This window comes from Loxodonta africana, chromosome 16, assembly GCF_030014295.1.
Source record: "Loxodonta africana isolate mLoxAfr1 chromosome 16, mLoxAfr1.hap2, whole genome shotgun sequence".
In the NCBI taxonomy this organism is placed as follows: domain Eukaryota; kingdom Metazoa; phylum Chordata; class Mammalia; order Proboscidea; family Elephantidae; genus Loxodonta; species Loxodonta africana.
In genome coordinates this window covers 22,336,661-22,364,185 of record NC_087357.1, presented here as the reverse complement: position 1 = coordinate 22,364,185, position 27,525 = coordinate 22,336,661, and the positions used below count along the sequence as shown (strand labels likewise).

At 36.6% G+C, this 27,525-nt stretch overlaps 1 protein-coding gene across 24 annotated transcripts in view; it reads left to right on the top strand.

The window, feature by feature from the left end:
• Positions 1-27,525, top strand: part of VTI1A (vesicle transport through interaction with t-SNAREs 1A) — a 373,592-nt gene that overhangs the window by 61,856 nt on the left and 284,211 nt on the right. For 18 of the 24 annotated variants that reach the window (XR_010318057.1, XR_010318060.1, XR_010318062.1 and 15 more), the window contains exons 4-6: positions 13,973-14,050; positions 20,359-20,379; positions 25,127-25,211. Coding sequence is in view for 16 of the 24 variants with exons in the window: in XM_064269324.1 (XP_064125394.1) it covers positions 13,973-14,050; positions 20,359-20,379; positions 25,127-25,211 (184 nt within the window). In the remaining 8 variants the exon portion in view is untranslated. The remainder of the gene's footprint in view (positions 1-13,972; positions 14,051-20,358; positions 20,380-25,126; positions 25,212-27,525) is intronic. The other 6 variants (XM_064269325.1, XM_003409117.4, XM_023546736.2 and 3 more) reach the window with 1 other exon arrangement.

Below are 27,525 nucleotides of genomic sequence, written 5' to 3'. Positions count from 1 at the left end.
TACATGATACTGCGAAAACTCAACTACAAAAAGACAAATAACCCAATTAAAAAATGAGCAAAAGATATGAATAGACACTTCACTAAAGAAGACATTCAGGTGGCTAACAGATACATGAGGAAATGCTCACGATCATTAGCCATTAAAAAAAATACAAATCAAAACTGCAATGAGATTCCATCTTACTCCAACAAGGCTGGCATTAATCCAAAAAACACAAAATAATAAATGTTGGAGGGGCTGTGGAGAGATTGGAACTCTTATACACTGCTGGTGGGAATGTAAAATGGTACGACCACTTTGGAAATCAATTTGGCGCATCCTTAAAAAGCTAGAAACAGAACTGCCATACGATCCAGCAATCCCACTCCTTGGAATATATCCTAGAGAAATAAGAGCCTTCACATGAACAGATATATGCACGTCCATGTTTATTGCAGCACTGTTTACAATACCAAAAAGTTGGACACAACCAAGGTGCCCATCAATGGATGAGTGGATAAATAACTTATGGTATATTCACACAATGGAATACTACATTATCAATAAAGAACAATGATGAATCTGTGAAACATTTCATAACATGGAGAAATCTGGAAGGCATTATGCTGAGTGAAATTAGCCAGTTGCAAAAGGACAAATATTGTATAAGACCACTATTATAAGAACTCAAGAACTAGTTTAAACAGAGAAGAAAATATTCTTTGATGGTTGCAAGAGGGGGGAGAAAGGGAGGGAGGAAGGGAGAGGGGTATTCACTAATTAGTAAATAAGAACTACTTTAGGTGAAGGGAAAGACAACACACAATACAGGAGAGATCAGTACAATGGGACTAAACCAAAAGCAAAGGAGTTTCTTGAATAAACTGAATGCTTCGAAGGCCAGTATAGGAGGGGCGGGGGTTTGGGGACCATGGTTTCAGGGGATATCTAAGTCAATTGGTGTAATAAAATCTATTAAGAAAACATTCCGTCTGGGGTCTTAAACTCTAGCAAGAGGCTATCTAAGATGCATCAATTGGTCTCAGCCCACCTGGAGCAAAAGAGAATGAAGAATACCAAGTACACAAGGTAATTATGAGCCCAAGAGACAGAAAGGGCCACATAAACCAGAGACTACATCATCCTGAGACCAAAAGAACTAGATGGTGCCCAGCTACAACTGATGACTGCCTTGACAGGGAACACAACAGAGAGTCCCTGAGGGAGCAAGAGAGCAGTGGGATGCAGACCCCAAATTCTCATAAAAAGACCAGACTTAATGGTCTGACTGAGACCAGAAGGACCCCAGAGGTGATAACCCCGAGACCTTCTGTTAGCCCAAGAAAGGATCCATTCCCAAAGCCAACTCTTCAGACAGGGATTGGACTGGACAATGGGATAGAAAAAGATGCTGGTGAAGAATGAGCTTCTTGGATCAAGTAGACAGTTGAGACTATGTTGGCATCTCCTATCTGGAGGGGAGGTGAGAGGGCAGAGGGGTCAGAAACTGGTAGAATGGACACAAAAAGAGAGAGTGGAGGGAAGGAGCCATCTGTCTCATTAGGGGGAGAGCAATTAGGAGCATATGTATAAAAAAAAACCAAACCCACTGCCATCAAGTCGATTCCGACTCATAGCGACCCTATAGGACAGAGTAGAACTGCCCCATAGAGTTTCCAAGGAGTGCCTGGCGGGTTCGAACTGCCGACCTCTTAGTTAGCAGCTGTAGCACTTAACCACTACGCTACCAGGGTTTCCTAGGAGTATATGGCAAGGTGTATATAAATTTTTGTATGAGAAACTTGAAAATTACAGAGGAGTTGCAAAACGAAAACAATCATACTACTGCAACTCAGCAATTACTATTTTTAATATTTTGGTGTTTATTCTTCTTACTTTCCTATGTTTTTGTTATGTTTATGCATGTACACACATAACGTTGTGTATTTATTCTATAGTTGTTTAATTGATTGGCGTTTTGCTCTCTATATTTTTTCGGTCTTCTAAACATGTATAATTCAGTGACATGAGTCCTGTTTATCCTATTTTCCCACCATTACCATTTTCCATTTTTAAATTTTCCTATCACCCTTAACAGAAGCTCAGTGTCCCCCAGGCAGTGAGTCCCCTTTTCCCCTTCACTCCCACCCACCCTTGGTAACCACTAAGGAACTCTGGACTCTATACACTTGACTTTCCTAGATATTTCATATAAGTGAGATCATACAGTATTTGTCCTTTTGTGATTGACTTATTTCGCTCAGCACAGTGTTTTCAAGGTTCATCCGTGTTGTAGCATGTATAAGGGTTTCATTTCTCTTTATGGCTGAGTAATACTGCATTGTAGGTATGGCCACATTTATGCGTTCATCTAGTGATGAACCTTTAGGCTGCTTCTTTTAGCTATTATGAATAGTGTATAGCCACTGAATCTTGACTTTATTAGGGTGTCTCATTCTCCCTGATAACACTTAATTCCTGTTTGTTAGTATTCTTTCTTGAATATTTATTAGTATTAAACGCACTATGTGTTTGTTTTATGTACAGAAGAATTGGACAGAGTTAGTTACAAGAATATTTAGCATGCTCACGATGTGCGATCTGTAGTAATTCTTATTCATTTGAAATGCAGCAATTTGTCCCTGTCAGTAGAGGATAGGTTTGTTGTTTAAAATTGCCAGGTTTTGTTTTTGTTGGCCTGCTCCCCAATACAAATTGAATGGCTGACAAAAACCTATTTGTATGAGAGTTCAATCTAGCTAAGTGCCCTCTGTTGCCTAACAGTACAATTTGGGGTCTCAGAGATAAAAGCCACTGAATGCCAGGCTTGTGGTAGAGCTTCTTCGTACAGATAACAGAGGTAATCCATATTCCTCAGGTCTGCAAATCAGACAAAGAAGAAATGCACGTACATCAGGGTCTCTTAGCTTCTTCATAATAAAAAAAAAAAAGGGAATATCTAACTTAGGAGAACATGTAAGATGAGCCTGTAAGAAATTAAAGAGAAATGTGGTATTGTCTTAGAGTTTTGGTGCTTAGCATTTTTTCCTGTAGTATATTGGCTTTTGTCAAAAGAATTTTCTTTCTATTTTAACATCCCTAATGTGAAATAAGTTATATCTTTAGACAATGATTCTTTCATAGCTTTGATATTCTGTTAGAGATAGGGTTGAAGGAGTCTCCTTATCTCCCTAAGATGAGGAGCTGAGACTTTGGGTTTACTGGCTTACCTCTGCCTCAAAACATGTTAATCTTTTCATAGAAGTTGTCTCCAAAATATAATTTATATGTAAAAAGAGGAATGTGATATATCGTAACAATAGTTATTGGACAAAATTGGGACTAGCGCATAAGGTAAAAAACCCCAACCCAGTGCCGTCGAGTTGTTCTGACTCATAGTGACCCTATAAGACAGAGCAGAACTGCCCCATAGAGTTTCCAAGGAGCGCCTGGCGGATTTGAACTGCCAACCCTTGGGTTAGCAGCTGTAGCACTTAACCATCTCCTGGAAATATGGCTAAGGGCCTCAGTAGTTGATATTCTGGAAAATAAAAGTTTAACCAGTAAATTTTGGTGATTGAATTTGTGGGGTGAGGAAGAGAGTGGGATAATTTGTAGGTTTTTATATGGAGAGACTATGTGCAGGGTAACATTGCCCATCAAAATAGGGAAAATAGGGGAGGGAACCATACAGAGGAGAAAGATAATGCCCATTTTGTCTGTGTTAATTGAGGTGCCTTTAGGTTATCTAAGTTGCCCAACAGGCATTTGTATTTGTGAGTAGAATATGCTCAAAACAAGTCTTACCTGGTGCAAAGGGCCTGGGCTTTGCCACCCTCTGTGGTAATTAGAACACTGGGCATAGTTGAGATCATTCAGAAGAGTGAGAAGAAAGCAAAGGATGGAGACGTACAGGAATACCAGCATTTTATGAGCATGCAGAGAGAGACATTGTGATGACAGACACTGAGAAAGAGAGACCTGAAGGATAGGAGGAATTCCAGGTAAGGGTGGTGCCTTCACTGCTAAGGAGAAAATGGCAACAATTGTCAGATACTACAGAGAGGTAAAATGATATAAGAACTGATAAAGGGCCATCAGGGCCAAAGCTGGTACAATTTGAGCAACATAATTAATGAATATTGGATTATAACCAAAGTATAAAACAATTATAAGTCTTTAGTAATATAAATAAATGATTGACTAAATAATTCAATGGGGAAAATGAACAAATCTGCAGTACAGAATTCCAAATAATTTATATAGACACCCCACCCTCAAGGAAGTAGAGGGGAGCATAGTCCCAGTCCGTAAGTGTGGGCTGTGTTTAGTGACTTCCTTCCAACGAAGGCAGTATGAAAAGGGAAAACAAACTTTACAGTGGAGAAACCTGATGGAGTGATCAAGGTTAACACCAACTGTGAGAAGTCATGCCGATAGTATGTACCCTTATATGATGTGATGAGAATGGCACTTTACCTTTGCGGACTTCCTCCCCAAGACCTGTAACCACAGCCTAATCATGAGAAAAATATCAGACAAATCCCAACTGGGGGACGTTCTTCAAAATACCTGACCAGTACTCCCCAGAACTGTCAAGGTCAGCATAAACAAGGAAAGTCTGAGAAACTGTTTCAGCTAGGAGTTGCCTAAGGACACATGACTACAAAATGTAATGTAGGATCCTGGATCAGAAAAAGGACTTTAAGTTAAAACTGAGAAAATCAGTTACGTATTTAAAAAAAAACCATTGCCATCAAGTTGATTCTGACTCATAGTGATCCTATAGGACAGAGTACAACTGTCCCATACGGGTTCAAAAGCTGTAATCTTTATGGAAGCAGACTGCCACATCTTTCTCCTGCAGGACAACTGGTAGATTTGCATGACAAACCTTTTCAGTTAGCAGCCAGGCACTTTAACTAGTCTGCCACAGGGCCCCTTGAATTAACTATGGACTGTATTTTAATAATGTTGTAGCAAATGTAATGTACTAATGGGAAGTGTTAATAATAGGGGGACTGGATGTAGGATATGTGGGAACTCTATATTATCTTCATACCTTTTCTGAAAACCTAAAAGTTCTCAAATACAATGTTTATTTTTTAAAAGTGGCCGTTGGTTTTGACAACTGGGAAGTAATTGGTGATCCTGAGTTGTCCCATGGAGTGGTAGGAAAGAAGCCGGTTTGTAGTAAGTCGAGAGGTGACTAGGGCATGAATAAATGGAGTTAGTGATTGTAGAATACTCTTGTCAACAAGCTTGGCTAGGAAGAGTAAGAGAGAGGGTGAGCATTAGCTGGGAAGATAAAATAACTTTTTAAAATACATAAAACTGAAACACACTTAAAGGTGCTTATATACTTAGAGGAAACACCTAGTAGAGAGTGAGACATTGAAGATACAAGAGAAAGGACATTTAGTTGATAAAGCAAAGGCCCTGAATAGTCAGAATTTTGTGTTATTTAACTGGAAGTTGAGAATCATCTAGAAAGAATGAAATATCTATGAATCAGGTGTGAAGATTTATATCTATTACGTTTTAAGTTTTGAGTCACTCTAGTATAGAAGTAATCTTCAAATGGTTTTATGGAAAATTTGAACTAAAAAAATCTTGTTATATTGCCTAAGCATCACAGTTTTATTGGCTATCTCCATAAAACATTAAAAGACACATTGTACACATCTGAGTTATGAACACTGATATCTCACGATAACACAGCATGTTCTATAATAAAGAACCTAACACAACATGGGACCAAGGGTGAGTACCAGCAAAAAAAAAAATTATAAAAATTCTGTGTCTATGACATGGCTGATTCCAGTCTAGAATTTTAAGAGTAACTGTGTCACCAGATCCTATGGGTGAGCAAGCAACCCTTAACACATCTTAATAACTGATGCGGCTTCTCTCTGAGCCATTTGGCTAGATCTTTGTTGCTTTGTGGTGTATCCTTTGAAGATTAATCTTGAAAGATATCTACGTTACACCCATAGGTGAGGTTGTGACTCACCCTCTGTGATCAGAGGTTTTATTCTCTCAAATACAACACTCTACCTTAAGCGTTTGTAACCCATGAACTTTCAGATTTATTGTTGTCAGTATTCCAGATGTTGGCAACAAAGTATATATAAAAGTTCGTATTTTGGAGGAGCGTGACCCGAAACAAAATCTATAGTCTAACCAACTTTGTAGCTGGTGGTAACTTCGCAGAATTATTTGAATGGTGCCTTCAGTCTTGACTTTGGGGAACAAGCAGTAGGGTGATTCTCAGCCTGTCATGGTGCTCATGGAAAGAGCACTGGCATTGGGAAACCCATCTGTTCTTGTTCTACCTGGCCTTTCCTAGCCCTGTGGGCTTGGATTGTCGTTGTCGTTGTTGTTAGGTGCCATGGGGTTGCTTTCGACTCATAGCAACCCCATGTGACAGAGTAAAACCAGTCCCATGGAGTTTCCTGGACTATAACCTTTACAGAAGTGATCTACAGGTCTTTCTCCTATGGTGTCTCTGGCTAGGTTTGAACTGCCAGCCTTTCCCATAGCAGCAGAACTCTTAACCAGGGCTCTGTGGATAGATCACTCATCTGTCTCAGAATCCCTCACCTCTAAATTTGGAGGCTGGTCTAGGTGATGCCTCCTGTCACTCTCAGCTGAAAGATTCTGTTTTTTATATGCTACTTCAGTGTCAATTATACAGAGCGCCCAGGATCATCTGCTCTTAGATACCTACATCACTAGAAGTCATGGCAATGGAGAGATTTTAAATGATCACTTTTCTCAACACTAAGCAGATTACATTAGAAAACCTAGAACTATGTAAATTATATAAATTAAGTGCATTACTTCAGTAGTTCTTTTAAAAATACAAATGAAGCGTCTGAGTATCATTTTCCAGTGGGAGTATGTTGTAGGGTATTTATCATAAACAAACAAAATAATAAAACATTTTGACATTTTGATTATTTCAAGTAGAGTCAATGGAGTCATTTTATTTTACATTCAAGACTTTAAAAAATTAGATTCTCCCCCTCTTCATACTTACACTATTCCAGATGTTGTCAACAACATCTGGACATTCTATCACGAGCTGATTTTCTGAATGAAGTAACTTAATTATCGATTGACAAGTGAACATGATTTAAGACACAGCCACACTGTTCAATAGCACTGTCAAAGTCTTGAAGTGTGAGCATATGCGAGCAAATAGGGCCGTGATACTAACTCATGTTGCATTTTGAAACCTTAATGCCAAACTTAAATTTCAGGCTTACGTTTAGAAATTCTAAGGAAGGAAATGAAGAAGTGCAGTTTCATGATTTCTCACTTCTGTGTTTTGCAAATCATTAAATGATGTAGCAGCAATGTGGTCAGAGTTCCTAGTATAAATAAAAGTCTATGCCAGCATTGAGAAACACGAGTAGAGTTATTATTCCACGTGGATTGCGTATGAGTTTGTGTGAATCTATATGGGTATATGCATATATAACCTCATTATATGCATATAAATAGTCACATGTGAATATTGCAGCTAAATTTAAAAAAGAAATTAAAAGAAAATGTGGTTTAATGTATATTTTTATTAATAGCCAAGGTATAAATATTCACTTTAAGCAGGTAAATTGTTTTAAAAGTACAAGTAATCGTTATAAATGAGAGTGATTATAATGAAAAGACATTAGTAATTTTAAAATTTTAAATATCCTTTCCTGGTATGGCATGCAGAGCTCACTTAAGAACTCAGCTGCTAACCAAAAGGTTGGCAGTTTGAACCCACCAGCAGCTCCCTGGAAACCCCATGCGGCAGTTCTCCTCTGTCCTGTGGGGTCATTATGAGTTGGAACCAACTCAAGGGCAATGGGTTTTTTGGTATTGTATGCCAAAGAACGGTGGGTTATTTTGATGTTCTCCAGGTGACCTGTTTTTCCTACCATGTTGTAGCCTAGCAGCACAGGGCATGTTAGTATTGGTTCATGGGCAGCTTGCATGTATGGTCCATTGGTATGAGTTTATGATAGAAGGTGTGCTTTCCCTTTATTAATTCTACAGTATTAGTGACATGTGACATGCACACTTTCAAGTGAATGAGCTTGAACTTCAACCCTAAATAGTCCCATGAGCAAGGGTAAGCCATGTTCAGTGGAATGATTACCCAGAAGAAACAGCTTGGAACTTAGTTTCTCTGATAACGTAAACAAAATGCAGTAAAGTTTTTTGCCATTGAAAGTGTTCCAAAAGTTGTAGCGCCAGAAAACACGCACTTGGGCAAAAAAAAAAAATGTAGTAGAATTACTGGCTTAAACAATATGAACTTAAAAAAAAAACTACTTTTGGCATATTTTTGCAAATCATTTTCTAGAAACGATGATTTATACGCTCAGTAGTACGTGTGACGGTTTTATCGCATCCTTTCCAGGATTACCAAGTAACATTTAGTTGAACATCCTTCTCAAGATTATCACATCCATGGATTATATAGGGCATCATTTGTGCGTGATAGTTAAATCCTCCCGACAGCCCTCTGAAATAAATATCGTCACCACCGTTTTACAGATGAGGAAACTGCTGTTCAGAAAACTCACTTAGTCTGACCCAGATCACATACTGAACTGTTTTCTGTGTTTTTCTTCCTCAGTGGCCTGTTTTTTTCATCCAACAATTCCCCAGCGAACAAGCATTTACCGAATAGTTCGTTTTGCCTTACCTAACCCACGAAGTAGGGGACGCTTTAACCTTGATCACTTTTGCCTAGAAATTAATATAGTACAGAGAACACTGAGAAACAAGAATTGAAAAATTGCACTATTTCCGTCCAAAATATAAAATTTTTCTGCCCTAGATTGATGAGACCTTTTAAGTCCTGGGGCAGGGGTAGAGGGTGGTGAGAAGCTGAAACTGGCCGTGGAGAAACAGAAGTAAGGTTAAAAATGGAATGCTTTGTGTTGAAGATAGATAGATGCGTTTTAGAAAATGCCACTGAGCATTACAGAAGTATGATGTTACTTAACTGGAACCAGATAAAACTTGGTAAGAAATGAATGCCAGCAATTATATTACTAGCTAATAAATGTAATTTCACGGTATTCTGTAGATACCCCAAAATGTTAATTATAACGGGAGCAGTTAAATTCTGTGGCTGTGAAAGCATACCCGTTTTTAATAGCTGTATCACCTGGTAACCTTGGGTGTTATTAAATATTTGGAGACTGAAAGACATGGTAGAAGCAGTGGAAAAGTCTGGCCAGACTGGGTAATTTGTTTTAGACCTATGGAGAAATCTATTAACCATTTCTTCTATAGACCAGTTTGATTAGGAACTAGGACAAGCTGTTCTTTCATTACTTACAAAAACCATACTGCACTTTGTATCAATTATTTGGCTGTCTGCAGCACATAGATTAGAATAAAGGGCTTTCTTAGTGTTTGTGAATGTTGTGGATTGCTGATTAGTAATTAAAGTACTGAATGAAGAAAATTAGGCCAAAATTGAATGGGAATGAGAAAGTCTTAATTCTGAGATACAGATGTTAGAAACAGATTGTGTTGAGCAGCCCATTTTACATAGTGACATTCTACATAGCCATGGAGTATTTGCCTCCCATGTAAAACTCGAGTCCAATGCCTTAGAGATGGTTTCCTCTCCCATGCCTTGTGATGTCGCTGTATGAGTATTAATTTAGTGAAATATCCTGTCTGCCAGGTGTGGGAACTAGCTGATTTTATTGTAATACCAGATCACTACTTAATTCATATGCAACAGAGTGCAGCACATGGAAAGCATTATAAATCTATTTACAATGTGGCTGGTCTGATGATAACATTGTATTAAATTCCCAGGTGAGGCAATTTAAGCAATTGCTTTGCCATGTGCACGCCATGGAAATTAAATTCTCATATACGCTTTAGTAATAAACCAACTTCATTGTTATGCTTATGCTAGTGGCGGGTTGTAGAATCCTCGTTCTGGTTACATATACCCCATTTCACATGTAGAATCATACCAGAGGGGGTACCACAGATCGGAGTTCTTAATTAGTTTAAACTAAGTTAATTCATTTCTAAGTTCGTTCACAGCCCCTGTCCAAGAATGCATTCAGTTCAGTTGGGAAATGTTAAGGCTTGGGTCAAGTAGATAGATCGTTTCAAGCCAAATTTCCAGACCAAGCGTATCTATTTGAATTTAGCCTTAAGAAAATCGCCAATCAGTATGCTAAAATATACCTAGTGAAAACTGCTTTGAATCTGAAATTTCACCTTCATAACCAAAGACTCAAATTTGTCATCACTTTAAAATGATCGTGGAAACTTGGTGTATCCCGCTTCCTGGGGTTAAAAATCAGTTGTTAATTTATCATATATTTTCTATAGTTCATATATGGTCTGTAGATTTTCATCCAACTGTTGTCTGGTGCACTTGAGTGTGTAAGTTGGGAGGAATAAGCTTTACACAAACACAATTAAAAGTGAGGAATGGTCTTGCATTTAACACTTTGTGTGTGTGTGTGTGTGTAACACTTTGTGTGTGTGTGTGTGTGTGTGTGTGTGTGTATGGCAAGTATTGTCAGTTGAAGCTTTTTCATCCTTATGGTACAGACCAGAAATTGCAGTAGATTACAAACTGCATAGAGCTTCTGTCGTCTCCGGAAGCCACATATAAAGCACCAGTAGACAGTGGTAACTGACAACTAAGACTAAAAATGTTGACAATTTCTTGATTTGCCTGGTTAGCTTATGTATAGAAGTCATTAACTATTTATAAAATGCATTATGAATTGGGTTCCTTCAAACTATAGCTGAGTGTGTGACATTTCCAGCTCAAATTCTCATGCTTGCATTTGGCTAAAATACAGATTTATATACAGTTGATAATAAAATAAAAATATTTTAGTTAGGTTTATCAAGATATAATAGGTGTTTCAGTTTCATTAACTTTGAACTTCCCGCATTAAAGTAGTACTTAGTAATGTAGAGTCAGGTTTTTTAAAATTCCATGAAAGGTATCATAATTTATTGATGCTTTGGAGGAAAATTACCCATAAAACAAGCAGTTTGCCGTTCAAAGGAATTTGCCTTTCCTGGTATTCAGTTAATTTAATGATGATCCTGCAGGCTAATTTATGGTTGATTACAATGAGCTTCCTTAAGTTTTTAAACCTTAAAAAACTGTGAGAAAATACCAATATTGAGCATCTAAGTACAATTCTTAATAAAGCAAAGTCTTAATTTTTTCCCCCCTTTGTAAATGGATCTCAATTGTAGAGTTCAGTTTTCATTATTGGTTGTGTCATTTTCATGTGAAACTATTTCTGGTATTTGAAATGAGTTGTCTTTTCATTCCTTATGAGAAATCAGTCCTGTCAGAGAGCACTTTGTAAACTTAGCATATCATTTCCTTAATTACATCCAGAGAGCCATCCAAAAGACCTGGTTTTACCATCCTGATAGTAAAGAATGACATTTATAGGGACCACCCTTCAACTGTGGATAAATCCTTAGTTCTCCTCTGTTGCTGGGCATTACACTCTTAATTGCTGGTTTTCAAGAGCAAAGGATGCAAACGAAAACAAGATTAGATATTTAGGGATACACATTTGTAATTTTCTTCTTTTGAAGTATAGTAAATCAAAATAAGAATATAATATAATTGAACAAGCTATGCCAATTTGTTGGTATTTTGGTGAAAAAAGAGAAAAACAAAAACAATCTCCATGTGATATTCTTGCATACTGCGGAATGTTTTAGTCCCCCATAGTGATGAAATGAATAATTAAAAAGGCAGCTCTGATACCACAGCCTGTTTAAAGGTTCTTATTTCCTTTAATGCTTTAAAATACTTTTGCTCAGCTAGTTTGAAACTTCTGTAGTGGGGATTTCCAAATGGGCAAAAGAAAGGTTTAGCTTGATCTAAATATTGTAGTGAGGCCTTAAAGTGCATTGTCCCTGTAATTTAGCATTTTTCAATACAATTCAGTATGAAGTCAGTAGAAGTAACTCATTAATAATATCAGCAGTAAATGCAATGAGGGAAGAAGATATATGCTGTTTGCTGGTGATAAGAAATCCAGTGCGTTCATAAACGAATGAGTTGGACCACTCCTGAATTGCCAAGAGATATGATAGAAATGTCTTTACTGACCTCGAGCTAACCACTTAGCTTCACCGCTTTTTCCTTCTCCCTGCAGTAGTGTTGGCTTTATCTACTTTTCTAAAGGAACATCACTAATTGCGTTCACCAAGGTGTAAGACAGACATTCGTGGCAGAGAGTGAAGGGGGGGTTTAGGGCAGAGATGCAGGTCAGGGAGGGTATGCCACCATCTTCTTTATACCGAAACGTTTTGCACTTGTTCTTTTTTCCTCAGTGTTTCTGAAGGTAATAAAATAGGGAAGAAATTTTATGTGGTAGAATGAGCGCTGAGATACAAGTCAGGACCCCAGGGTTCTAGTCTCAATTCAACCAAGGCTACATTTAGAGTTCCATGGGGCTCAGATTTTTTTTTTTTTTCCTGTAAAAGAAAGGAGTATTTAGATTTACTTATTTATACTTTATACTTCATTTACCCTCTTTCAACTGGGGTTCTGCCAGAGAGGCCTCATGCTCTAAAACTTTGTTGTATATAATAAATTTTCTCTTAGGTACACTTATGTACTTGGGAGAATTGAGGAATAGTCACTGAAATAATTTTGTGGTTCAGGTGAGAGACCCCAGTTGAGTCTATTTGTTGGTCTCTTTTAAAGTCCTTTGAAATCCTAGTATAGTAGGATTTTATGTTCAAGGTATGATCTCTAGATGGCAAAGCAGAGTTGCTCATTCACTAGGTAAAAAAATCTAATTAAAAATCTTATTGTTGATTTCTGCTCATAGATTATCAGTAGTCCCCTTAAACTACAGTACTTTTTTAGATGACAGTTTAGCAGGTAAGAAATACTAAGTTCTAAACTGAAGTCCCCAAGTGAGAAAGAGATTATTATTTCCCTAAGTGCCATTTTATTTTAATGGACTGTTTTTGCTTAGTTACTTCAGAAGCAGAAAAGGCAACAAAGTAATTCATAAATTTGCATTTGGGTCTGAAATGGTAATGCTGAAGTAGGGTCTGAAACTGTACTCCAGCTTCACAACTAATTTCCAGAGCCTTTTAGCTTTTTCAGATATGTGTACGTTTTAGATAATTCATGGATTGCTTGCAGCTGTATCCCTCTGACTGTACAGGTAAGGGTGGATTTCTTGTAAAACAGAATTTCAGTGTGTGAAATATTGACTCATAGGCTGCTTACCTTTATTTACTGGGACTGTGAAATGTTGACTCATAGCCTACTTGCCTTTATTTGCTCGGATTAGAAATTTGTTTTAGCAGACACAGACACACATACAGCCATTACATTTCCTTAGGCCATTACTTATAGAGGACTTGGAGACATTTATTTTGGAAAAAAGGTGGGCTTTTAAATTCCCTCTTTTTCTGGTTAATAAAATCACAGTAATGAAGGAAATATAGATATGCTATTCCAGGCATTCCAGAGAGTATAGTTGGAGGTATTCTAGAAATAAAGGTTTTAAAAGACCTAAATTGTATACTTCATTTCCTGCTGTGACACTGAAGCTTCTCATACCCTCCTCTTGTAATCACCGTCTGGTAAATTTTGCAGATAAATAGCTATGTAGATGTATTTTCTTTAGCTTAGTGGTCTAATTTGAATGACTGCTTATGGAATAATATACAAGTTTTGATGCATTTATTAATATTAATAGAGTACTCACACAATATAGAGTTTTCGTTCATTATTGTCATCACAAAAAACCTTCTAATTTACATTAAACTTCTTAAGTTCAAGAACTTTATGCAACTTTAGTTTGCAAATTTTAGCAAATTGGTTTCCATTAGGGGGCTCTCGAGGTTTGAGATGATCAGCCTTGATACGAATAATGCTTAATGCTTCGAAGCCTTTACTTTCTAAGGTTCATCTTGCTCTCTCCCTTTTTGTTTTGTTTTATAGAAAAGGTCACGGATCGCCTACAGTGACGAAGTACGGAATGAGCTCCTGGGGGATGATGGGAATTCCTCAGAGAACCAGGTAGAATGCTAATCAGGAAGGCCCGGTGGGTGGCTGGAGGGTGAAGGAGGTCACTGGCACACTGGGCTCTCAAGCTGCTCCTTAACCGTATTAGCAGCAACTCATGTGGAAGCGATACTGTTTAATGCAAAGCTGGAGTCTTAATCAACTTCAAAATGTTTCTTAGAGATCTTACATTTAACCCTTTACCTTGTGATCACTGTCTGCCATCTTTTAAAAAAATCTTTTCTTCTCTTTTCTTTATTATTTAGTACTTAAGGAATAACTTGAAACACACTGTTTGCAGACAAAGCCAAGGTCTTCACCTCAAACACATGTAAAAGGAATAAAAAAGTACATAATACAGCTTTGATAATAACGCAGTATAATTAAATCAACACTTGCAACCAAACAAATGAAAGTAAGCTTTCAAAATTCAGCAGTATGGCTTGGGCTTCTTTGTGCGGGTTCTGAAAAATACATTCACCAAAATGCAAATTGTAAGCACCAGTGTGGAACTTGGATACCCATATAGAGTCCATGCCTCTGTGAAATAATTAAAATGATCATAATAATAGGAAAAGTCTTTTTGCAGTTTAAGATACGCATAGGCAAAAAATAAGATGCAGTTTCTTCTTAAAAGGGCGTTCAACTTGGCTGTAAGTCTCATTGCATCACACAGTAGTGCCGTAAGAATCTAATTAATGCCTCTCTTCTTTCTTTGAATTAAAACTGCAGACTTCTTTAGCTTGTGCAGATCATATCTATATATGACTCTAAAAAAAAAAAAAATGTTTCAAGAACCTTATTGTAAAGTTGCCTTAAAAAAATGCCTCAAACAATCATAGTGACTGTTTTCTTTGACATTTTTAAGAAAATAAATGATAGGAAACTTCAGAAGCAAGACCTAAACATGTTTATTAGCGTTCCTTTGACAAGTATAGTAACGGTCTCTACTCTGCCTAAATAAAAATGGACATAAATTATTCATTGAGCGAACCAAATATTTTAAAAAGGTAGTAAAACATGATATGTCAATACACCTTATAAACATTGAATAATTATATTTACCATCTCAAAATATTATATTCCTATATATGCTGATATAATATTCTTATCAACTCTAATGGTAATATTATAAACTAAGGCTCCCCCTCTATGCCCCACCAAAATAAAAAAAAAAAGGAGAAGAATTGCTGAGCTGATGGTTTGTTTTTGGAAAGATTTCCCCTCCTCTACTGTGTGGATGTTGTCAGCTTCAGTTCAGACATGTAAACAGGTTTAAGATTTGATTTGGGATTTTAGCCCCCCTGGTTGAAATGGGAGAATAGCTAAGGGAACAAAAAAATTGGAAGCACATCAAACATAAAAGGATGACATGATAAAGGGGTTTTACTCATAATAGATTAAGTAATGTGAGGATGAGAGAAAAAATATTTTCTGTTCTAAGGAAGATGCAGATTGCTCATACCTCCTGGTTGAATCATAATTTCATTTCCTATCCTTACTGAAAAAAAGCATGATCGTCTTCTAAAAAAACAAAGGGAATGCATAGTTCCCATATCAACTCTCTAAAAAGCTATGGGTCTTTCCATCTTCTGAAACTATTGCCTAATGTAGAGGAAATAGAAAGGAAAGGGGGTGCTTCTGTCTTACTTAGACTCCTTTATTGTAATAGATGTTGTAGTACTGTGACAGGGATCTTTTTTTTTTTTTTTAAACATGTTCACTTCTCTTAATGGACATTTTATGTGCCTAAAACAGTTGCCTTACATACATATAAGTATGATTTTTATGTGCCTAAAGAAAAATATTCCACAAAAATAGATTGAGTTCATATTTCCTGAATTTTTCAAATTATATTCCTGTCACTTTAAAGTGATTATGCAGAGATTTCCCCTGGACTTGTATAAATCAAACTTACAAATTCAGAAAGTGCTTGGAGAACCTGAAGTTTAGTTGTGAGGAGCTGTCACTTCAATAAATAGAGTATGATAAATTATAGTCATGAGAGTATGTAACTGTTAGATTATTACTTACGTGAACTTTCCAGTCTAAAATTTGAATTAGGCTTGAAAATTCAAGGAAACTACACTTAATGTTTTGGATATTTCGCTACCAAATGTAGCAAAATTTCTATATCATGGTGAAATCATTACATTTTGTTTTTAGGCTCTTTATCATAATACAGGAATTAAAATTCTTCAGACTAAAACACATGCTTATCCAGGTATGGTCACTTGAGAATAACTCTTTAATCTGTACCAGTGTTCATTCAGACTATGGGATCAAAACAGAAGCTCTTTCTTTAAAGCAAGAAAAGATTTTAACTTGGCTCTTCATATTAATTCTTGTCGCTCAGTGGCTGAGAAGATAGGGTTTTTTTGGGGGGGTGGGGGTAGGATAAAATATAATTTATCTAAGAAAATGTTTTCTTTCCATAAGTAAGTTTATTTTCAAGTTAATTTTTGATAAATTGATTTTCAGAACTTCTTTTGCATGTAATATTTATGATAATCTTTTAATATACAGAGAAACCATGAAGACAAAATGTGATAAAAATAGCAATACTCATTTAATTGAAATTGGAATATATCTGTCAATTAAAAACATAGATCAGAAAAGGAAAATAATAAGTTTATAGCAATGGTTAAAAATAAGTAAAGTAAGTACTGACAATTTAGTTATTTTCAATATAATATACACATCTTCTGTAGAGTGGCTTTGTGGAGAGTTAGACAGATGTGAATGCAGTAATTATTTCTTATTCTATTTACAATGCAGCTTTTAATGCATCTAAAATTTGGCTATTAATACAATTATAATCTGCCAATTAACTAGAAAGTGTATTAACTCTTAGGTGTATATAAATTTCTGCCACGATTAGATATGTAAAAATTCCAGAAATGAATTTTTTAAATGCATTTTTGGTGTTCCTAATAGGATACACAATTTCATTGAATTTCAAAGTAATTACATTGTATCATCTATTTCTGATTCATATCCATTACACACAAATATAGCTCATCCCTAATTTACAAAGAAGGGACAAAATTATTTACTGTGTACATTCAATTGTTTCGGTTATCAGCTTTGCAAGGACTCTTGTCTTCAGCATTATCATTCAGTTTTTTAAAAAATGGCCCATTTGCCATTCCAGATGGCAACATTTTATTTCTTTGAAAGAGTAGAGTTCTTGAGTGTTGCTGTATTTAGAGTGGAAACTTTAATGGTTTTTAACTGGATTTAATTTCATGGGAGCCATTCTCCAAAGTGGGAAAACAACTTATAGAATTAAATCACAAGCTTGCCATAGTGGAGATGATAATGGAACATATTGGAGGTTCCAAGCTCTACTTTTTGAACACTAATAGCCTCTCGGTTTCCATATGCAAAATTATATTGATCAGTGACTTTGAGTAAATCCTAAATAGAAGGTTCAAAACAATATATAAAGTGTAGGATATTCCAAAACGTGCCGAAATTTTTGTGGTAAAGCAATATTGAACAGATATGATTGCTTAATTTTTTAATACAAGGTTCTCTTAAGTTCCGATTTGGGCTTGCTGTGCATAAAGTGTGTCAAACTTGAGCTCCAGACCAGGGGGTGAAGTCGGTCAGTTTAATTCCCCAAGATCTAAAGAAGGTCGGTATCATTTCATATAGCCCTGGCAGAGCAGATCATTACCAGGCACAAATCTGTTCGTTACGTGCTGAGGGTTTATAGCAAAATAAATAGACTGTCATCATAAGTTCAGAAAATTGTGTGTTCGACCCACGATAATGTGTAAAGGGCGTTTAATAGAGTTCAGCATTTATTCGTTATCTGTGTGCGGACAGAGACCGCTGTCGCATTATCAGCTTTAAAAAAAAATTCGGTAGTTCTGGGCGTCACGTGACGCACCTCACACACACACACACAGACACACACACACACACACAGAGGCGCGCACATGAACCCTCACATGCTCTGCGGAGCAGTTTTGATTTTAGTCACAGCAGAAGGCTTAAACACAAGAGATTCCACTGGTTCAAGCCAGCGTAAACCAGATTTTTTTCAGCCCACAAAGGAACAGATTACCTCTTGTATCAAATTCTGCATTGGGGGAGAAATCTTTGTTTCGAAAAAGATGTTGATTATCGTAATTCAACATGGTGGCATTGCACACTTTCATGTCGTCTATGATGGAGCTGGTAACTCAATAAAATATGAAATTAGAACTTCGGGGTAGTCTAAGCATTGCCATCTTTTGTTTACTTGAATGAATAACTCACAGTCTAACTTAAACACACACACATACACACACAAAGATTAAAAACCCTCCCATGACCTAGCTTAGCTACAAATCCGGTGTAGAGCTTGAAGGCAGCCATGCAGCACAAACAAGATAGAACGTTTTTTGTTTGGAACCTATTGTAAAAACAAATGGGGAGCATTTTTAAACACTCATTGATTATGGCAGGGTGGCATGCCCCAAATGGTCTCCATTGCTGAGGAGTAGTTTTAAACTTTGGCCCTTTAAGTATCATAGTCAACTGAAGAATGGTATCCCCAGAAAGAAAAGATAGCTGTCCGATCAATGCCCAGATCGTCTCTGAGAAGAATTAATGTTTGCCTTTTTTTATCCCATAATGTTCGGATAGCAAAGAGAAAGATTCCGATATATGATAGGCCAGACATTTTAGTTTAAAATTTAACTTTTTCAGGGGAACTTTTCACGTGAAATGATTAGATGTTTTTGCTGGTACACACAGGACTGTTGCTAAGAGGAAGAGTATATCACTTAAAAATAATGTAACTTCTTGTGTATTTTAAAAGGATAATATTAAAAGTTTCATTTAAATGCACTGTGAGACATTATATAATAGATTCTCTATCCTTTTTATAAAGGTTTCATAACAATTTTGAAGTCTCATTCTTTGGTACTTGGAACACTTTTTATATAATAAATGAAATAACAGAATAAGCTGGAATGCATACTGGCTCCCTGGAATTGGAGACAAAAACAGCATTAAGCATTGAGAAATCCGGGCGACAGTAAACATGATACTTTTAGAAAGACGTATAGTGAGCAATTCATGGCACGTTTCTCCCAAAGCAATAGTTTAATTTATAGGCCTGCATATGTCAAGTGTTATAACAGATGTTACCGATATTTGGATGTTTAAAAATTATCAGTTGTGGACCTGAATTGCTGAGGATGCAGATTTCAGACCCAGAATGTGGTTTACAGTTGACTATAACATAGGTTTCAGTTTCTATTCAGTGCAGAAACCGTGGGAGCCATATCAACTGTGCAGTGATATTTGTGGTTTAGAATACTGTCAAACTCACAAACACACACTTACAGAATGAACCAGATATATGATTATCTCATTTTTCTGGTTTCTAAAAAGTTAAGCAACTTGTTTTTTATCTGTTAAAGAAAATAGAAAAATGTTCTCCATTGTCATAGGAAAATTTACTAACAAGTAAAGGTTGGTTTGTTATTTGACTTCAGTGAAAACAGACTATAGTACAAGTAAAGTAAGATGGCTCATTGCTTTGAGATGGCCCAAATTATAAGACGCTCGAACAAATTGAAAAATGAAAAAACTATTCAAAAACTAAAAAAATTTCATGTGATGGCAGTAGCCCCTTAAGCAGAACAAAACCCTAAAAATTAACTCTGATATGCACTATATTTCTAAGGATAATGAAATATTTTTCAGATACTGTGTCCTAAATAAAGTACTGTCTAGCCTGGCATATTTTATTCTGAAATAAAATATTACCTCCAAATGCAATTCTGTTACTAAGAGTAGGCACACATATGACATTATAAACAATAGTTTGTTGTTTTAAATACTCATTGGGATCAAAGCATGAACTACTAATCACTTTCATTTATAGGTAAAATATGAAATCAGCTGTCACGACTCAAAATAGAGAAACATCTTGAAAACTTGTATATACAAAACCTCTTCAGTGGTACAGTCTTAGAAGAGAGGAACAGTAAACTTGTTTTCTTTCTTTATAATATAGACTTCTATGAAGTCGTTCCCCTTTATTTCATGATGGTGTCTTAGATGTACTTTAAAAGAGAATTTCACACTATTCTCTTTGTTTAATGTGACAGTGCGAGAAAGTGATCTTTATTCGTTCAAAAAACTCTGCATGTAGTCTATGTTTAGGTTCTTTTAATGTGTTTGTCTGTGATTTTTAAATGCTAAACATGTAAACAGATAAATTGTCAATGTTAATTCTGTATCCTGTCACACAACTGATCTTTCTTTCCTGCCATTTCTTTCCTTTTTATCTTTTTTTTTTTTGTGCATTCGTGTTGCAGTTGATAAAATTACGTGAAGAGGTGAGTACGTCCTAGCTTTTTTTTTTTTTTTTTTAATTCTGCTTTTCCCTATAAAATTCATTTTCTAAATCTGAAGTAGATCTTCAGGTTAATTTTTCCAGGGAACTGTATACATAGCAAACTCATGGATTATATTGCTTAGAAATGTTCTCTGCTGACCATCTTTTAAAAACAACTGTATCCTAAGCATGTTTATCACAGGCAGCATTGTTGTTTGGTGGCATCAGGGAAAAGTACATATAAAGGCTAAGAAAAATAAAGGAATATCTTAAAATGATACTTGGATGTAGTTTTAATATAGACTCTAACTTTAGGTTTACTTTATTTGTGTTGGTTTCTCAAAGAAGGAAATATGATTTAACCCTTTTTTTTCCTGATATTCTGGCATACTTTACTGAAAGCTGTTTTTAAATCAACTGCTTTCTCACCCAGAATCCTAAGACACCATGGATTTATTATCCTTCTGGGGAAGCACACGTATGTTATAAATGCCCTACTAGTCTGTGTACACAGATACCTAAGAATAGCCAAAGCTCTTGTCATTGTTAGACACTTTTCCTTTTGTAGGGAATAGCACCCAAGTGAGTTCTCATTTTCCTGAGTTTGCTAGTCTATTCCATAATGCAGCTCCAGACTCTTTTTGTGGCCCAGCAAATATTTGCAGCAGTGTTTATAATTTTATCCCATATCAATGAGGGATGCTGAATGATTCTGTTGTTTATTAAGCCACACATATCAAATATTCTTTGGTACTCCTGTCAAAGATAGAACAGTTATTATATTTTTTATATAGTGAGATTGAGTTTTGACACTTTTATATTAGGGCAAAAAATAATGGCCCATATTGCAATTTGAAAATTAATGTCTAATTGCTGGTGATAACCAGAGCACTATGAATTGTTTTTATGTGTAGATTGACTCCCTTGTTGGAGACTTTCCCAGAAAGTTTTTTTTTTTTTTTTTTTAATTATTAGTATGTCATTCTTTAGGTGATGTGAATGCTGATTTAGAGGTTTATAGATTATGGTTTTCAACAAGTCTTCCCATGTAAGATGCATTAGTGATGCCCATTCATAGTGGAAGTAATAATGATATATACAATGAAAGGGGGAAATAAACAAAAGCCTCAACTTTTTGTGTTGTCTACCTTCCTTCTGAAGAAGCATGTATATATATCTTAAGTGACAATAATCAGTGCAGTTTGGGTGTATAAGATTGTTCTTGTGGAGGGTGATAGATACATCGCAGTAGTTTTCCGAGTATCTGCTCATACGTATTTGCATATACTCATGTTTAGGTAGAGTGTGGATTTTCAGATGTCAGTGGAACCTAACGATAGACTTGAAAACCTATACAAAAAATTGCCACGAAACTCTCGGCCCTAAATTTAAGCAGTGAATATGACTGATGAAATATTGTGCCTTTTTACAGTCAGCATTTTCAACCAAAGAGATATTTTATTAAGCTGAGTGGTGTGGACTTAGAAGTCTTATTTCTAAAAGCCGAATCTGTCACGTCTGCATTTCTTTTAAAATGTAGTATTGTTTGATGGCTTGATTCTTTTGCCGTGCCCCTAGCACCAGTTTCATCAGTTACGGTTCTGGAATGCATGTTTGCAGAACTGTCACCTGTAATGGGACTGTAATTGGAAGAATTAGATCGCACAACTAATGAAATAATGCACTGGGAGATTTTTTCTCACCGTCTTTGATATGGATGCAGCGTTGATATTTATAGGATAGATTACGGTGATGACACTGCGTTGGTTCATGGTTTGCTCAGCAGTGACTGCTTCTCGCCGGGATTCAAATAGTAATCATATAGCGAAAGTTACCCCAGATTTCTTACTTGTACCTAGGCTACGAAGAGCAGCACCCTTCTGCTCAGAGATGTGATGTTTTGCTGTGTTTGAAAGTAAAGTGTGCCCAGTCCTTTCTGGGGGTGCTGTCTTTGGTCTCAGATCGGACGGAGCGTGCGTGAAGAGAGCCTGGTGGTGCAGAGGCGAGGAGCCGGCGTTGGCTGTGCCGCGCGCGCCGTGTGAATCCTCCATCTCCAGCTCTCCCTCCACGTTGCACAGCTCCCCACACACGTTGAGCTCTGTCTGAAGCCCCCGCACAGCTTCACTTACCTGCTTTGAAAAGGGCTGAGAAGAGGGTGAGAGAATGAGTTTGGGATGGAGTGTGAGGGCAAGTTAAAAGCATCAGCTGCTCCTGTAGCGTATTTCCTTTCATTCTCCGAGACCAGGGCAATGTACAACTAAGGGAACAATGTAAATAGCGCCGCTGTTACAAGAACTTGATTTTAGTTTAACTTCAGTGAAGAGGTTCCAAAATACAAAGTGAGATCCTGCTGGAAAGCTGCTGGTAAACGGATAGTCCTCTAGTGTGCAGATTTACTCTGATAAAATTGAGCTGGCCTGGGAAGAGTTACTCCCGTTATTTGGGAATATACATATTTTTTAGACAAATTCTTTTAGAAATTTAGGTATCTGTTTTAGCCACACATTGCATAATATGATTTGGTTCCCTTTCATGGAATCCCAAAAATCATTCTGCATTTAAATGCTTTATTTCATACATTATATGTTACCATCTAATTAGAATGTCTATTTCCAGGATTGTTCTTTGAATTTTTTTTTTTTTTAAATCCACAGTAGCTAAATGTTTTCTTTTATCATGGGGACTTCTCTCAATATGAAAATAAATCCAAAATCTTTGATCTCTTATTCTGGATTAAAATTCAGATTTACTCTTGATTTCACAGATCTAACTGGTATCTTTTTAGAGAATCCTTAATTTGAAGTGAAAGCCCTTTGTTAAGGTAGAAAATAGTAGTTGCGGAAGGGAAGAGGGATCCCTATCTCCAAAACCATTGCATGCAGAGAGAATTAGGAGGAGGAAAGCTATTTTTGACAAGCTTAGGAAAGTATTTAATTTTATTTAAGAATAGTAATCAGTGCCAAACACATGGAGCTCCCCTTGCTGGGTTTGTGTCTTTCTTTTTTTTCTTTTTTGGAACTCAACTATAGTCTTTAGTGATTTTGCTTTTCATGATATTAGAAGGCTTCCTTCCGTTCTCCCTTTTATTTATTTAGTTGTTTTTGTTTTTCTTTGTGGGGGGGGCAGGGGCAATTTTTCTCTTAATTTCTCCGCTGTATATTGGACAACTCTATTAATTATTATAGACCGTTTGCAGCTTTCTGACCTTCATATCAGGTCCTATCTCTCTGTTCTAAATGCATTGTTTTAATGATTCCCTCCCCTGCAACCATCCCCCCCACCCCAGGTTTTTTTTTTTTTTTTTTCAAGGGAAGCTTTGATGTGGCTTTAGCAGCCTCCAACGTCTGGCCGCATCTCAGATGTGTCACCTATGCCGGGAGGGAATAAGGAAATCACGTTTTGAATGGTAATGATAACATACTAATCACTTCCTTTCTTTGAAGATGGAAGCGAGATATTCTGTCAGCATCCCTGGCTGCTAGAGCTTGGAGGCACTGGTCTAGGTGTATTAGCTTAAGTGTGCATGTCAATACAGCTTGCATCTCCAAGATCCATGGGGGCTCATTAGAGCAAGGTAGATCGTTTCGCTCGACAGCCACTCAGATAATATGTGTGGCACCTCCTTTTTTATTATTATTAGAAAGCATTTCTTCGATTTTAAGTGACATCTGTCAACAACACAAAGTTGTAGAAGTTGTGGTTGTGTTTCTTCTTTTGACCAGGTACCGAAGCTGATTTCAGGGGGGCAAGTAGTAATTTATACAAATACATGCGTGCATGTACAAACACACAAATACACAGATACGCATATACATACATTTCTAAGTATATGAATCTATGCACACCCACACATCTATCTACATGTACATGGGTATATTTTATCCGCTTACAGCCAAGATTAGCTTATAAATATTCGGCAGCCTCAGTATATCTAATGTATGGATTAAAAAAAGAAAAGAGAAAAAAAACAGTTTAGAAGCTCAGAATTTGGAGAACATCCTGTTATTTCTCCGTCAGGTATGATATAAAATAGGTGTATACTGTATAATATAATTTTAGTTCATAAACTAAAACACCATGTGCTAAAAGTACCCTTCAAATCTAGTGCCATATATTGGCTGATAAGTGCACAGTTTTGTACATCTGTGTGCATGGAGCAAAATGTGTGTCTTGTTTCTTGGTGGTTGCTCCAAGTGGCCTTAAAACTAGAGCTGCGATGTAGTCTTCTGTGTTAGCAGCATACGTTATTCTATATGGCATCTTGCTGCACAAGACTGAGGAGCGTTCTCCTAAAAATAAAGTTCCTATTTAAAAATTACTGTGTAGGAATCAAAAGCACAAATGGGTTTTGAAATGGTTGCATTTTATAAAAAATAAATTTAAATAGGGATCATTGAGCAATGCAAGTGTCTCATACATCCAGCTCTGCGGAGCCAGAAGAGAGCCAGTTGGCTCTGGTCTTTGTATGTTTCTCGGTGTTTTGGAGTAAGACTCATTGTGGCCACACACGACATGAGCCTACCTTTTAAAACAAAAAGGTGGATGGTCCATACACAATTGATTGGAAATCTGCCCATTGTAGTGGTTCTTACAATGGAAGGCCTGCTAAAAATTATCTATAATGGGTTGTGCCCCCCCTCCCCCCCACCTTAAATGTTAGGGCATACGAAAGCATTATTTTTTTTTAAAGGCAAAAAAAAGGAACATTGTAGACGGCCGTCTGATTTTTTTCCCTTTTTCTTTTTCAGAGGGCACATCTGCTCGATAACACAGAGAGGCTGGAAAGGTCATCTCGGAGACTAGAGGCTGGATACCAAATAGCAGTGGAAACCGGTAAGAATTCTGAGAGTGAGCAAATTGTCTTGCTTATGCACAGCAGTCTTCACAACACATGACATTTCAGGGAAACTTCAAAGGAGTAGCAGAGACAGCAGCCCGAGATGTGGTTTACATATTGGGGAGACAATTGGGAGCTTATTTGCGCTTATCTTTTTTCAAGTTAAAAGGCATGACATCTACTGAAAACAGTTCCTGAGGTTTAAAAGTATACATCTGAAAAGAGATGGAATACTTTGTCTAAATTCTACATTTGTCTTAATATGCAGTTACATGTTGTCAGTTTACCCACCCGCAATGATTGCTAGCACACAGTGCCGCCTCCAGTTGTTTGCTCCTTTGCTATTTATTCACATATGTAAAAATTAACATTTTAATTGAGCTAAATGATGAGCACTTGGGCCAAAGAAGTAACCACTCCTAGTTTACCTTGCTTATTTGTCCTGATGTTAGAAATGATTCCAAACAATTCTGGGTTTTATTGTTGTTGTTCTGTTTTTAAGTCATGAACAGAACCTAAAATCAAAGACGGAAAAAAAAAAAAGTCAAAGTAAGCTGCAAAGTTAATGTTCCTAATAATCATGTTAGCATTAGTTAACACTGTTTGAATTAACACTAGCTGTTAATTTCAGAAAACACAGTCCTAATTTGGTTTCTAAGACTAGTCTACTCAAAATAGACAAGCTTTTTGTTATAAAGGTTTCATGCAATGGTGATTATATTTTTATGTAGTTAATAAATATCCATTAACCACTTAGAAGTTATGAGTCTCTTATTTAGCTGTTGTCTTTGTTGTTGTTTTATTTTGCAAAGTATAGATTGTCTATAACCTGTTTCGTGTGTTTTGGGTAGCTGTTGGAAAATATGGAATATACATTGCCCATTATGTAAACCACAAAAATATGTGGTTAACAACATTTACATGAATTTTTAAAATTTAGTGTCACAAAAGTAGTTATCTTGGGGGAGAAGGTATAATGAAAGTGATCGCTTATTAATAATTTTTACTTATATTCCAAATAAATTCTCTTATGATTAGCCAGTGTTTTTTCTTTCCCTGGGTTTATAAAAAAAAATAGCCATCCCTATATTGTCAGGCTTATGTGATGAATTATAGAGAAGTGAACAGGAGGAACACAAACAACATTGGATATAGTAGGGTTGTGAAAACACAGGAGTTTTAACCCACATCCCCCCGTCCTTTTTTTTAATATTATAGGCAGCCCTTCTATAAGAGGTTATTGATAGATTGGCTTTCTGCCCTGATTGAAATGAAGCCAGCTGTGGTTGTTCATTTTGTTCTTGGGCTCACATTTAGAGGTGACTTTCCTTGTGAAGAGTGTGTACCGTGGAAAGACCCATAAACCTGAGGTCAAAGGACCTGGGTTCAGGTTCTAGCTCTTGAACAAATCATACAACCTCACTGAGCCTCAGTTTCTGATCCAATAAAATGGAAATAATATTGCCTCCCTTACAATATTTTCAAATTTTTTTAAAGAAATGGTATATATGAAAATGTTTTATACACCTCGACAGCAGTGGGTATACACCTTAAAAAAAAAAACACTATACAAATATAAATAGTATTATTAAGGTGTGATCATTTAGTGATATACAGGCATTTAACTTTATCTCAGAAATTTTTTTTGTCATTGTTGAAATTGGTATATATTAAAGAAGCAGAAAGTAATTAATGTATTATTTTGACAGTTCTTTGGGGATGTGTTACTTTGACGCTCTTGGGAATCCTTGTAGCTCTTCCTGTTGAACGTGACCATCATCAAGGGAACCTTCCTTGACCACATAAGAGTGCATTGGTTCAGAGGCATTCGTGCTGTGACACTAATCATGGGGCTTGTTTGGGCTGGCTGGGCTGGACGATTGAGTGCCTTTTTTCTCTCTCACTACACCATTCATGTAACTCTTTCCCAAAGCTAAGGAAGTCATCAAGGAAGGCCACAGACACCGGAAGACCATGTTTTGATGAAGGTTGTGAGATTTGGTGGGATTTGATAGTTATTTCTTTTTGAGTGTGCTGAAATTTAACATCCATATGAAATTATCAACACAGCCAACGTGAAAGGTGTCAATTTAAGAGTGACCCATAAACCTCATTTCCCTTGGATTTTTAGTAGAATTCAATGGCTGATTAACTATAAAGTTTTATAAAATTAGAAGTTATTTGCTGTTTAAGACTTAGGAATTTCTTGCAGACTACAAAGCAGAGACTGGCAGAAGGAATGCTGGTGGGCTGTGGTGGAGGTGAAGACAGATGTGGCACGACCTCTGCCTAGACAGAAGTCAATGTGCT